Here is a 13,046-nt window from a genome sequence, read left to right as displayed (position 1 = left end):
ATTTCTTTAGAACGCTGATGATTTCTGAGTTGAATGGAAAACACAATTTACTTTCAAAAGAACAGTGGTTATCCTAGGATGTGGGCACAGTCCTGACCCCTAGGTTAATTCTTCTGCCTCGGACCCCTCCATGACTGCTTCTAGAAAGTGGTTTCATTGTCATTCAGAGTTCTCCACGTGCAGCCTCCAGCCTGTCTTTTCAGCCCTGTCTCCCTCCCTGTGTTCCAGCCAAACCATTCCTTCTGCCTCCATGGTTTATTCTTGCCAATTCCTCTCAGGCTTTCCTCAGACTCTTTTTTATTCTGTTTGGAATACCATTCTGTCCCTCCCCTAAATGGCTGACTATTGAAATCCTATCCAGCATTTTGGGACCAATTCAAACATCACTTCCTCTTACTGCCCTGTGTCCTTGACCTGGCATCTCCTATACACTCTTCAGAGCCTGCTCGGCTGGCCATCACCTTACAGGCGAGGTTTCCCCAGCCACACCCTCCCCCCCCGCCCCCCCCCCACCCCGAGAGAGCTGTCATCACCTCCGTCCATCACGCTCTGTGTGTCCATTACGTTTAGCTCAGCATGCATGCACTGGGTATTCCGTGTGTTCTGAGCACTTTGGCAGGCACTGGGTGACAAATGAATAAGACAGTGTCCCCGTTCTTAGAGTCACCCAGTGACTACATGCATGCTGGCCAGTACAGGAACCACTGGCCAAGTGTGGCTACTGAGCATGTGAAATGCAGCTGGTCCAAACTGAGATGCACTGTACCTGTAAATTACACACAGCAGAGTCCCAAGATCTGGAAAATGTAAAAAAACTAAGTAAAATATCTAATTAATTAACAAATGCTGGAGAGGGTTTGGAGAAAATGGAACCCTCCTACATTGTTGCTGGGAATGTAAACTGATGTAGCCACTATGGAAAACAGAATGGAGGGTCCTTAAAAAACTAAAAATAGAGTTGCCATATGATCCAGCCATCCCACACCTGGGCATATATCCAGAGAAAACTATAATTCGAAAAGACCCATACACCCCAATATTCACAACAGCCAAGACATGGAAGCAACTCCAACACCCATCAACAGATGTTTGGTTTAAGAAGATGTGGTATAAGATCTTCTTAAACCAAATATAAAACCAAGCCATAAAAAAGAATGAAATAGTGCCGTTTGCAGCAACATTGATGGACCTAGAGATTATCATACTAAGTGAAGTAAGTCAGACAGAGAAAGACAAATAGTATATGATATCACTTATATGTGGATTCTAAAAAATAATACAAATGAATCTATATACAAAACAGACTCACAGATAGAAAGCAAACTGATGGTTACCAAAGGGAAGGCAGGGGAGGGATAAATTAGGAGTATGGGATTAACAGATACAAATTACTGTACATAAAATAGATAAGCAATAAGGATTTACTGTTTTTTCAGAATTTTTCAGAATCTGAAAAAAAGTATATATAACTGAATCACTTTGCTGTACACCTAAAACTAACACAATATTGTAAATCAACTATATTTCTATTAAAAAAATAGAAACAGAACTGTAACGGAAAAAAGAAATAAAAATATCATTAATAGTTTATTAGTTACATGTTGAAACGATGCAGGGTGCCTGCATCCCTGTAGATAATGTGGGACCCAAGACACTGATGATCTGGTCTCTCTAGCTGCATCCCGTGCTGCTCTCTAGCTGTACTCTATCCTGTACAAATGTGCCCTATTTTCTCTTATGGTTGGGACTCTGCTTTTCTGCTTTTCTCCTGGCTAACTTCTACTCATCCCTCAGGTGTCACTTAAGACACCTCCTCTAGGTAGCCTTCCCTGAATCCCCCACTGTTTACCTAAACTAAAGTAAGAACTCTAACCACGGGCTCCCACGATCTCTTTTATTTCTCCAATATGTTACCTGTCACATTTCCTGGTGATTTCTTGTTTAATAGCCTCTCTCTTTTACTAGAGGAGAAGCACTGTGAAGTCAATGAGTATGTAGGAGTCTTTCGTCATTTCACTGTCTTTGCCTAGCACAATATGGGCATATATTATGTGCTTAACAAATGATCAGGGTATGTGTGGGTAAATGGATAAATGTGGAAGTGGTCCAACTCTACGGTGTTTGTTGATTGACTGCAATCTTCCAGTAAGAAGATTCATCATTTTCAAAATTAATCTCTGGGTTCCACATGCCTAGACTCAAGTTGAGTTCAGAATAAAAAACTCATATATGCACCTTCCCATGAAGTCTTCGCCAGTTATGCAGGAGGACACGATTGTCCACCCTTTGGACTCTGCAGTAACCTGAATAGACTTGGCTTAAAAACGACTTTATATACGATTAGACATTGAGTTCCAGGTGTGGTGAGTGGTGGCCTGGGGCAGGAAGGACTCTGATTCTTCTTTCTAACGCTCCCAGTGCTTTTCCCAGGTCAAACAAAGAGCAAATGTTCAGTTATCATTTGATGGATAGATGGATGGATGGGGAGATAGATGATTAAATGAATAGGTGAATAGATAGGTGGGTGGAGAGGTAAATGATTAAATAAGTGAATATACGCTAGAAGTTAGAGCCAGGAAGCAGAGGATATAAATATTACAAGTGTCAGCTCAGGCTCGCCAAGGGGCCTGTGAAAGAGAAGGTGAAACAGCTCAGTTCCCTCCGGACTGAGAACGGGCAGAAGCAAACCTTAGATCAAGAGGGGTTAATGGACTTCTTGCTGCATTATTAAGACTTAATTTCTTGTTTATTAAGAGAACATTCTGTTTAGAGTCGCTTTCCCATTTGGGCATTCCTGCAAATTGCCTCTTCACCCCTTTCCTCAATCTTTCTGTCTCTGGGGGCTTTGTCTCACTCTCTGTAGCACTTCTTTCAGAGGGGAACAAAGTGGGACACGTAGGAAATGGGGGATGTGGGGGCAAGTCAATCATCTTATCCTTTGAGTCACCTGGGGGCACTGTTCCCAGAAGAAGGAAGGGGATGTCTGGATTTCAGGCCTCTGGGGCATCCCTCATCCTTTCCTTCTGAGACCCTGTGACTTTATTCTTAGCCTTCCTCTTAGCCAAGGGGAGCTCTCCCAAAATACAGGGTGGGGAACGAGTATACACACAAACATACACAAGCACAAAAACGTGAGTGTTCACCCATCAACAGACATTCATGCAATATACATACATTCACATACATGTGCAAGCTTACATATACACATATATGTGTACATTGTACTCATATACATGGGTGTAAGATGTATGCGTGTGTGCACTGCATATGTATGTATGTATGTCTGCATATAGATTAACTTTCACGCAAGCACAGGCAGGCGTCTGTGCACATCCATCTGTGCAGGGAGACATACGCTCCCGTGCACGTGTGCAAGCTTAGCTGTATATATCACACAGACACCCACCTCCAAGGTGTTTCCTTTAATCCAAAATATGATCTTCAGAGGGACTAAGGGAACTTGCTATCCCTGTATTTATGTGGGTCATTCCAGACCCCAATTTTTTCCCTTTACCACCATCCATAAAAAAATCACTCATACCAATTATGTTGAGTTTAACGGATTTCACCCCAAGAGTGAGGATCCCATGGAAATGTCTTAGATGTCAGCCCTCCTGCCAGCTCCACTTCCTCCTTCTCACTCCGCTTCCTTCCTCTTCCCTAAACGCATTTACTTGTCCTCTATGTGACAGTTTAAGAATCATCTTTTGTTGTTTGAGCGTGCCCGCAGGAACTCACCTGACACCCCAAACAGCTAATCAAAGGATTTCCTCTAAGTGAATACGGTGTTCTCCTTAGGGAAAATTACAGTGAATACAATTCTCTGCACCTCCTTATATTTAGATGGAAAAACTGATAGCCAGACAGGAAAGTGAATTTCTCAATGTCTTCCATTCATCTAGTGAGTGGTAGGAATGGGTTTTAATCCCAAGTCCCCCAATTTTTTAGTCTCAGTAAATGATAATGATAACAATAGTTATAATAAAAACAATAATAATAATAATAGCTAGAACAACAATAGCAATGATTTGTTAGGTGCCAAACACTTTCAATGCATCATTTTATTTAATCTTCACAATATACATGAAGTACTAGTATTATTTCTATTCATAAAAGAGGAAACCAAGGCTGAAAGTATTGAGTAACCTGCCAAGGTGACCCAAAACTGGTGAGAAACAGGCGATCAAACTCCAGAGCCTGCCCTTGCATGCCCTACAACCTACCGCCTCCATTCTCTCCCATTGCATGGGAAGGCTCTTAAGAAATACTTTTCCACAAATGAGTGAATGAAGTGATGATGTAAGAAGGACCTCACACAGTTGCTGGGTTGCTGCCACACTGTGTCCATCAACAGTAAATCCCCCACCGTCACCCATGCTGAGGATTCAGGGAACATTTAGGGCTTGCTGTCCAACACCAGAACTCAATCCAAAGCTTTGCATATTTTAAAATATTGTGCTGTGAAAACAGGAGAGGACCAAGGCTCTGTGAATAATTCAACACCTCGCCTCAGAGAAATTAAAAATATATTTCACTGCAAAAGAAAAGTCTGTTATTTGGGACTTCCGGGGACTTGGACAGAACACAGTTCCTAATGGAAGCACTGCATTGATCTCAATAATTGTTTTTTTCAAGTGAAATGGGAGATGGGGGAAATTTAAAGAAAAGGGTACAGGTTAATGCCACACTCAGTGTAGAAGTGATTTCATTTTCACTTTACAATAGAGTAGAATTTATACTACATGATTTAACACTCAAATGTTAAAGAATACATGCTGGCTGGTTGGTTGTTGGATTGGGTGGGTTGGCAGGTGAGTGACTTGGTTAAAGAGATGACAGATATTGGGTCAAAAAAATAACACAGGCTTTGTGGACAGAAAACCCTAAGTTCAACACTTATTTTTGTCACTTCTTAGCTATACCTCTTGTAAGTCTCAGCTTCCTTATCTATAAAATGGAGATAATATAACTTAACTTGCCATTTTTGAGGACTAAAGACTATGTACAACACCTGCTATGAGTAAATACTCAAGAAAGTGTAATAGGAGTAGCTAAGTAGTGGATACGAATGAATGAATGAATTTGCCCAACCAATTTCTCCACCCAAATTCTCCACATCATTGGTCTTCCTTGAAATGCATACCTAGAAAGCCTCCCCACCCTCCTCTACCCAGCCAACTCCTACTGAGCTGAACTGCCACTTCTTCCAGGAACTTTATACTGACTGCTCCAGCTTGTAGCACTCACCCTCCTCTAAAAAAGATCACTTGTTATAAGCATGCCTCAGTCTACCCACCTGCCTCTGTCAGTACACCAATCTTGTTCAGCTGACAGGGGCCTTATCTAAATGCATAACTTTGCAGCTCTCTGAGCAGGTGGCATGGTGCTCCACTGCCCAACGGGCTTTCTCAAAATTCAGTGGACTTAGTCCTTGTGGCAGAAAACTGATGGCCAAAGGATTGTAGCTCATTATATAAAATGATGCACGCAGGCAAGACCCATAGCATCTAAGTGCACTAGTCTCTACCATTTCCCGTTTTCTTTGCATTTCTTTCCTTCCTTTTATCCTCCCCTCTTATCTTCACTCCCTTGAAGATGAACTGGACATGATGGGGAGGGATGGGTAAAGCTGAGCAGGGTGGAGCAATTAGGCTGCTTTCCTACTACTCTACTCCAAACCCATATAAGATACAAACGATACCCCATTTGTAAAAAGATAACCTCAAGTTATCAACCCCTAAAGCAGACTTCAACAAACAAAGGCACTTCTCTAAACATCATCTGAAGTTATTTCCCCAGATTACACTGCATTCCAAAGGAACTAATATAATAATACGATTAAACATTCCCAACGAATTGCGCAAATTCCAAGGTGAAGCCGTATTTCCACAAAAGTTAGTAAACTCTCAAGTTAGACTGTCCCAGAGAACGGAATCAACCAAGACAATGTGGCTTATCTGGCAACATATACTTCTGAGTGACATACGATGGCAGAGATGTCAAGACGGCTTTGATCCTAGGCCATCCCACCGTCCTCTCCATCTCAGACTCAAAGTCATGACAAGACTATGGCCCAGTGGCTGCTGACCTACCTCCCAAGGTAGCAGAGATGAGGAGGTGGGTGCCGTACTTTTTGATGATGGTATCGATGAACTGCTGAGTGGTGGGTCTCCTGCCAAGCAGGCGGATGCTCCTTTGAAACTCCGGCATGAGGGGCACTGGATGACGGACCAGGTCTTTCCTCTCAATGGCTGTGTTCCTCACCTTCCAACGGGCAAACTCCCTGGGCAGGAGACATGAGTGAGACTTTCCACTTACCACCTCTACCCCCAAGCCAAAGCCCACCCAACCATCCCATCCAGGCGTCTGTCCTTAGGTGAGAGAGTGCCCACAGGTATTTTTAATATTTGTGAACTGATACTTAGATCTGGAGCCCTCAGTCTAGATCTAAGTATTGGGTACTATTCTCATCACTGGGATACTGCAGTGAACCAGACACATGCAGTCATGTTCTCACGATGCTTACAGATCATCAGAGATACAAAAATCATTGTCATCTAGTTGCTTATTCATCTCCCTCACTAGACTGCGAATGAAACCAGAGAGATGGGATCTTCTTAGGTACATGGTACATGTTACATGGTGCGAGTCACAAGTATGCTAGCTGGATAAATAAATAAGCAAAAGAATAAAAGGAAGGAAGGCTGTGTACCAATGGACAAGACGTTAAGGCACAATGCAACTTGAAACCTGTTCTAAGACAATTCCACAACCCAATAATTAGTCCAGAGTTCAGTTTCATTCGAAATTTTCACATGCATTCACTGAGCAAATACTGTTTGGAAGAAATTAAGCTTTGTTCTGACCATGTAAGGGAATTTCCACTCTTCCCTTCACTAATGACAGAGAAAATCAAGACAGAAGAACACTGAACTTGGGAGTCTAAGCTCAGGGTCTCGCTCTGCCTCTTGTAAACTATGTGGTGTGATCTTGGGCAGAGGATGTCATTTCTCTGGATCTACAATTCCTTATTTATAAAATCCAATTAATATTATCTATTTCCTATTGCTGGTGCCCGGATTACATGAAACATAGGGTGTGAAAACACCATTGGAAATGCCAGGCACTAATCCAATGTGAGAGTTTTATAACTTTTATTCCCTCACACATTCACAGATACATAAATCATTAAAGGTTCACGTGTAATGAATGAGGAGAATGCAAACCAAATACAAGTAGACATTTAAAGGGCCTTGGTTCAGGTTGTTTTTGCTTTAATAATGACCTCTGCTCCTACCAAAGATGGAGCTCCCCCTGAAACAACCAGTTCTCCAACCTGAGTTACAAGCTCCAGGTCCCTTGAGAAAAACAGACTAGCCAAGAGGACTGTAAGGTCAGCCCAGATAAATGATGGGAATGAGAGTTTAATGAAAAGGTCTCTCACTCCTGCCACAGATGAGAGAGATGAATAAGGGAAGGGGCACAGAGCAAGAAGAAGCGGAACAGGGTGGGAATCGGGCTGGAATATGTCTCGGTAATTCAGTGGTGGAGTCTGACCCCTGATGCACAGAAAACTGTGTCTGAGGAAGAAGCTTTCCAATTGGAATGCATTTCCAAGCCTCAGAGCTTATAGTCTGTGGCTGCTTAACAAATCTCTGTCCATAATTCATAACACAGTTTGAATTCTAAATAAAATCTCAGTACTCTGCACATCTTAGATATGTATTAAGTCAATCAACTGCACTCAGTGAACCTTGCAGGGCACCTACTAAATGCAGACTATCATGTGTACAGGAGGGGAGTGGACACATCCCAGTCTCAGAAGCTCACAGTCTGGCAGGAAAGGCAAGACATGTCCAGCTTATTGTAAACCAAAGACTACAGGATGCAGAAGAAGGAACACAGACTTCTGAGGTCTCTAGGGGAAGCTTCAGTGAGGTCTTATCTTAACTATAGTTTTGAAGTTCACATGTGATTTAAATAAACAAAAATGTTGTTTAACATTTAAACAAAACCCAACAATCCACATGGATGAAAGGGCAGGAGCAGAGTGAGTGAGAGGGGGATACTTAACACATTATGGTAAGAGCTGAACAGGAAGGAAAGTGTATGAAGAGGGTGTGAAAGGGGACAAAATGGAGCAAGGGGGTTGACCAGACATGAGGAGAGAGTGGGGAATGCGAGAGCCAGCTGAGGGGAATCTTATAGGTGAGGTAGCTGGCGACACAACTCCCCAAGATTACTGCTCCCTGATGTTCACACCCTGTGTAATCTCCTCCCCTTTAGTATGCGCTGGACAGGACCCAGTGATTTGCTTCTAATGGACAGAATTTGGAGGTGATAGCATGTTAGTTTTGTGAATAGGTTACAAAATAGTTTTGTGATTAGTTTACTTCTCACTCAGCCATAAAAAAGAATGAAATAATGCCATTTGCAGCAACATGGATGGACCTAGAGATGATCATATTAAGCAAAGTAAGTCAGAAAGAGAAAGACAAATACCAGATGATATCACTTATATATGGAATCTAAAATACGGCACAAAAGAATAGGTCTATGAAACAGAAACAGACTCACAGATATAGAGAACAGACTTGTGGTTGCCAAGAAGGGGGTGTTGGGGAGGGATGGACTGGGAGTTTGGGATAAGCAGATGCAAACTAGTGTGTATAGGATCGATAAACAACAAGGTCCTACTGTATAGCACAGGGAACTACTGATATATTCAATATCCTGTGATAAACCATAATGGAGAAGAATATGAAAAAGAATATCTGTATCTATAACTGAGTCACTTTGATGTACAGCAGAAATTAACATAACATTGTAAATCAACTATACTTCAATAAAAGAAAAACAAAAAACCCCATAACCCCCAAATATGGCAACTTCCGTTTTGCCCCTCCCCTCTGTCTCTCTCTGTCTCTCTTTGTCTTTGTCTTGTTCTTGCTACCATGTTGTGAGATGCACTGTTGAGAGATCTATACCGGGAGGAGCTGAGGGAAGCCTCTGGCCAATAGCTTCTGAGGAACTGAGACCACACAAGGGACTGAGTTCTAACAGTAACTATGTGCATGAGCTGGGAAGCAGACCCTTCCCAGTGGAATCTTCAAATGACAATAGCATGGCAGGAGCAAGGGCACCCCATTGAGCCACAGCCAGATTCCCTACCCACAGAAACTTTGAGATAATACATAGTGTTATATTAAGCTACTAACTTGTGGGGTAATTTGTTACTCAGCATTAGATGACCAATAAAAGGCAATGAGAATCATTAGATACTTCTCATCTGCTTATCCCTGAAATTTATTAAGCTATGTACGTGTAGTTATGAAAAAAATATATATGTATATATGCATAGAAACATACACATATTTCAGTATAATAGACATATCATTCTATACTGTTATGTTATAAATTATAGTTATGTTATATACAGGGATATATAGAGAGAGAGAGATATATAGATATAGAAATATATAACATTTATTTATAGCTTACAACCTTGGGTTACTATTTTTTTCATGTGAATATGGCTACAGTCCTCAAAACTGACATGCATTACACTCAGAGAGGTTAAGTAACATGTCAAAAGTCACACAGCTCATTAGTGGTAGAACTGGGGGTAGAAAACTTGTATCCTGACTCTTAAATCACACTTTTAATGTAGATATTGAAAAGTAGACTATAAAAACCATAGTAAAACCAGTACTGACACAAAGAAACAATACCACCCCCACCATCAAATTATAAGCCAATGACTTAATTCCTTTTTCTTCCTTTCTTTCTTTTTGTTTTTTTAAACAGCCTCCACATTCTTTCTGATGTTCACTAGCTATACACCCAGGGCCTGCCATCTGTGTTGCTTCCTTGAAAAAACTAAGGAGGAAGCCAGTGCTGGGTTCCTGGTTCCTGCCTCACAGGATGGATGCAAGGCCTAAGTAAGGGGATGCATGTGACCCACTGAGCACAGTGCTGGGCACTTGGGAAAAGCTCAATAACTGAGGGGTGTTATTATGAAGTGCTGACTCTGCCTGGCACTGCCTGTTCAGCACCACAGACAGCTCCCGATCCTAAGGAATTTCCATCTTACTGAATGATGTGCTATTTGCAACCGTCATCTTAGTCACAGAGGAATCAGACAGGAGGATCCCTGACCTAGTCTGGAGGAGCAGCTGGGGTGGGAGCGGGGATGTCAAAAAATTCTTCTATATAAGTTGAATCTTGACGAGAGCATAGCATTTGGCCAGACAAAGATAGGGGAAGGATATTTCAGGAAGAATAAGCTCCACGTACAAACATGGAGAAAAATAAGAGAGAACAAGACAGTTGGAGAGAGAGGGATGTGTGTGTGTGCAGTATTCATGTGTATTGAGTGCATGTGATATATAAATGATAAGAGGTAAAGACAGAGAGGTTGTCAGCGACCACACGATGAAGGGGCTTGTGTGTTGAACTGTGTTATTAGATTTCTATCTATAAACTCTGTTCTTTTTTTTTTTTTTTTTAAGATGTTGGGGGTAGGAGTTTATTAATTTATTTATTTATTTTTGCTGTGTTGGGTCTTCGTTTCTGTGAGAGGGCTTTCTCTAGTTGTGGCAAGCGGGGGCCACTCTTCATCGCGGTGCGCGGGACCCTCACTATCGCGGCCTCTCCCGCTGCGGAGCACAGGCTCCAGACGGGCAGGCTCAGTAGCCGTGGCTCACGGGCCCAGTTGCTCCGCGGCACGTGGAATCCTCCCAGACCAGGGCTCGAACCCGTGTCCCCTGCATTAGCAGGCAGACTCTCAACCACTGCGCCACCAGGGAAGCCCTATAAACTCTGTTCTTAATGGCCAACAGTCCAGACTAAAAATGTTCTAAAAATGAGTCTATGTGACTCTGTGACGATCATGAGAATGTTGGAGTTAATACTGTAATAGCCACAAGATTCTACAATTTTATTCTCTTTACCAAAATACACTTCAGTAAAAAGTCTTCACAGTACCTAGATCTATTCAGAAGTAGATTTAAACAACATTAGAACTAAAACAGTTCATTTATGCTTTCAAAATTTGAATGCTTATATTTTTCCAGATCTGAGTATACAGCAATAAACAAACTAGATAAAAGTCCTGCTGTCAAGGGGCTTACATTCTCGTGAGAGTGGACAGACAATAAAAGGACAAATGTGTAACATGTCAGAAGGAGAGAAGTGTTATGAAGATAAATAAAGCAGAGGAAGGAGGTAGGGATGCCCTGGGGTGGGGTGAGGGCGTAGTTCTATATAGGTGGTCAGAAAACGCCCTCCTAATTTGATGACATTTAAGGAGACTTGAAGGAAATAAGGAAGAGACCATGCAGCCACCTGGTGGAAGAGTAATCTAGGAAGAAGGAACAGCAGGTGCAAATGTCCTGAGGTAAGAATATGTTTGCCAGGTTTGGGGAAGATCAAGGAGGGAGGATGCAGGATGAGATAAGTAGATGAGTAGAAGAGATGTTATGAAAGGAAGGGCAAAAAGAAAAAAAATAACATTAAAACATGGGATGGAGTTGGCACCAATCTCAAAAGGCCATTCTAGATTTAGTAAAGACTTTTTATTTTTAAATTCTAAGTAATATGGAAAGTCAAAAGAAGGTTTTGAGTAATGACACCATCTGATTTATGTTCTAAAAGAGGAGTAGGCAATCTTTTTCTGTAAAGGGAAAGATAATATTTTAGGCTTTGCAGCCATAAGGTACCTGTTACAGCTACTCAACTCTGTCCTTGTAGTGTGAGTAGCCACAGACAATAAATGAATGAGTGTGGCTGTGTTCCAATAAAACTTTGTTTATAAAAGCAGGTTTCAGGCCTGATTTGGCCCATGGTGAGTATGACTCCTGTTCTAAAAGCATCACGATGACTCCTTTCACAGAAGTCACCCAATCCAACCCACTCGGTTCATAGATGGCAAAACTGAATTTCAAAGACATTGACTTATTTCCCCAAGATCCCACAGCAAAATGCTTGGCAGGATTGAAATCAGAGCCCAGGGCTTGTGACTCCAAGTGCAGTGCCCTTTCCACTGCAACATGCCACCTTAAAAAAATAGTAAAAGAAAATAAAAGAGAGAAAAAGCCTGCTTTTCATGTTGTCTAACTGCTCTGCTGACCGAGGAACAATTTTATGTAAGTTCTCAGTGAATTGAGCACAACATAAAATATATCTTTCCTTCTGAGCCCACAGGACAAGCAAATTCCCCTTGGAGGAGAAGGCAGAACTCACAATGGCATAGGATATGTTTATGCCCAATTAAGCATCCCAGCAGGGTGGGCAAACCAATTAGACTGAGATTCAAAAAGGATCCTGGATGGAAGGCATGGGGTAGCTGCAGCAAGGCTCATCCCACTAGGGGAGCGGAGGGTGGGAGGGCAGGTGAAGACAGAGGCAGAGGATGGATGGAGACTGGATCCAGGGTCACAGGACTTAGGATGAGGGTACAGAGAAAACCACAAGCCCAACGCTCTCATTTCAGAGCACTGCTTTTATAGTAATACCCCCTTGTCCCCTTGGCTAACCCTCTGTTTCCTAGACACACACACACACACACACACACACACACACACACACACACTCAATGACACATTGAGAATGAGGCTGCACTGAAGAAAAGATTGTGAGACAGGCAGGAGAACTGGCTCTGTGCCCTTGTGAAGGTGTGTGTTTACTCTCCTGGGAAAAAAGTTGATAGTATTAGATGATCTTCAGCTTTGTATCGCTCAGCCAGGGCCCCGGCAGATAGAAATCTTGGGTTAAAACCTGACCCTGCCATCAGTTAGCTGTGAAATCGCGATGAGCTTGCTTATACTCCAAAAAAATGTAGATGTAATCTAGGGGAAGCATATCTACCTTAGAGGGGTGGGTCTAGGTTTATATTAAATCACGGAGCACAGTATCTAGAACATAAAAACCCTGAATAAAGGTAGCGTTAAATTTATTATCTATATTACCATTGTTGTCATGGTCATAGGAGAGGCTCCAATGGGAAGGTGGGGAATAGTGGATGATGGATGGTGGGTAGAAGACAA

The 13,046-nt window shown here is 42.2% G+C and overlaps 1 protein-coding gene across 1 annotated transcript in view; it reads right to left on the bottom strand.

Moving 5' to 3' along the window:
- The window catches only part of BRINP1 (BMP/retinoic acid inducible neural specific 1), a 181,557-nt gene that overhangs the window by 58,893 nt on the left and 109,618 nt on the right, over positions 1-13,046 (bottom strand). The window contains exon 3 of the mRNA XM_060013319.1: positions 6,093-6,283. Coding sequence (XP_059869302.1) covers positions 6,093-6,283 — 191 coding nt within the window. The remainder of the gene's footprint in view (positions 1-6,092; positions 6,284-13,046) is intronic.

Source organism: Delphinus delphis, chromosome 6 (genome assembly GCF_949987515.2).
Source record: "Delphinus delphis chromosome 6, mDelDel1.2, whole genome shotgun sequence".
Classification (NCBI taxonomy): domain Eukaryota; kingdom Metazoa; phylum Chordata; class Mammalia; order Artiodactyla; family Delphinidae; genus Delphinus; species Delphinus delphis.
The sequence above is the reverse complement of the archived record's forward strand: the minus strand, read 5'-3'. Positions and strand labels throughout refer to the sequence as shown.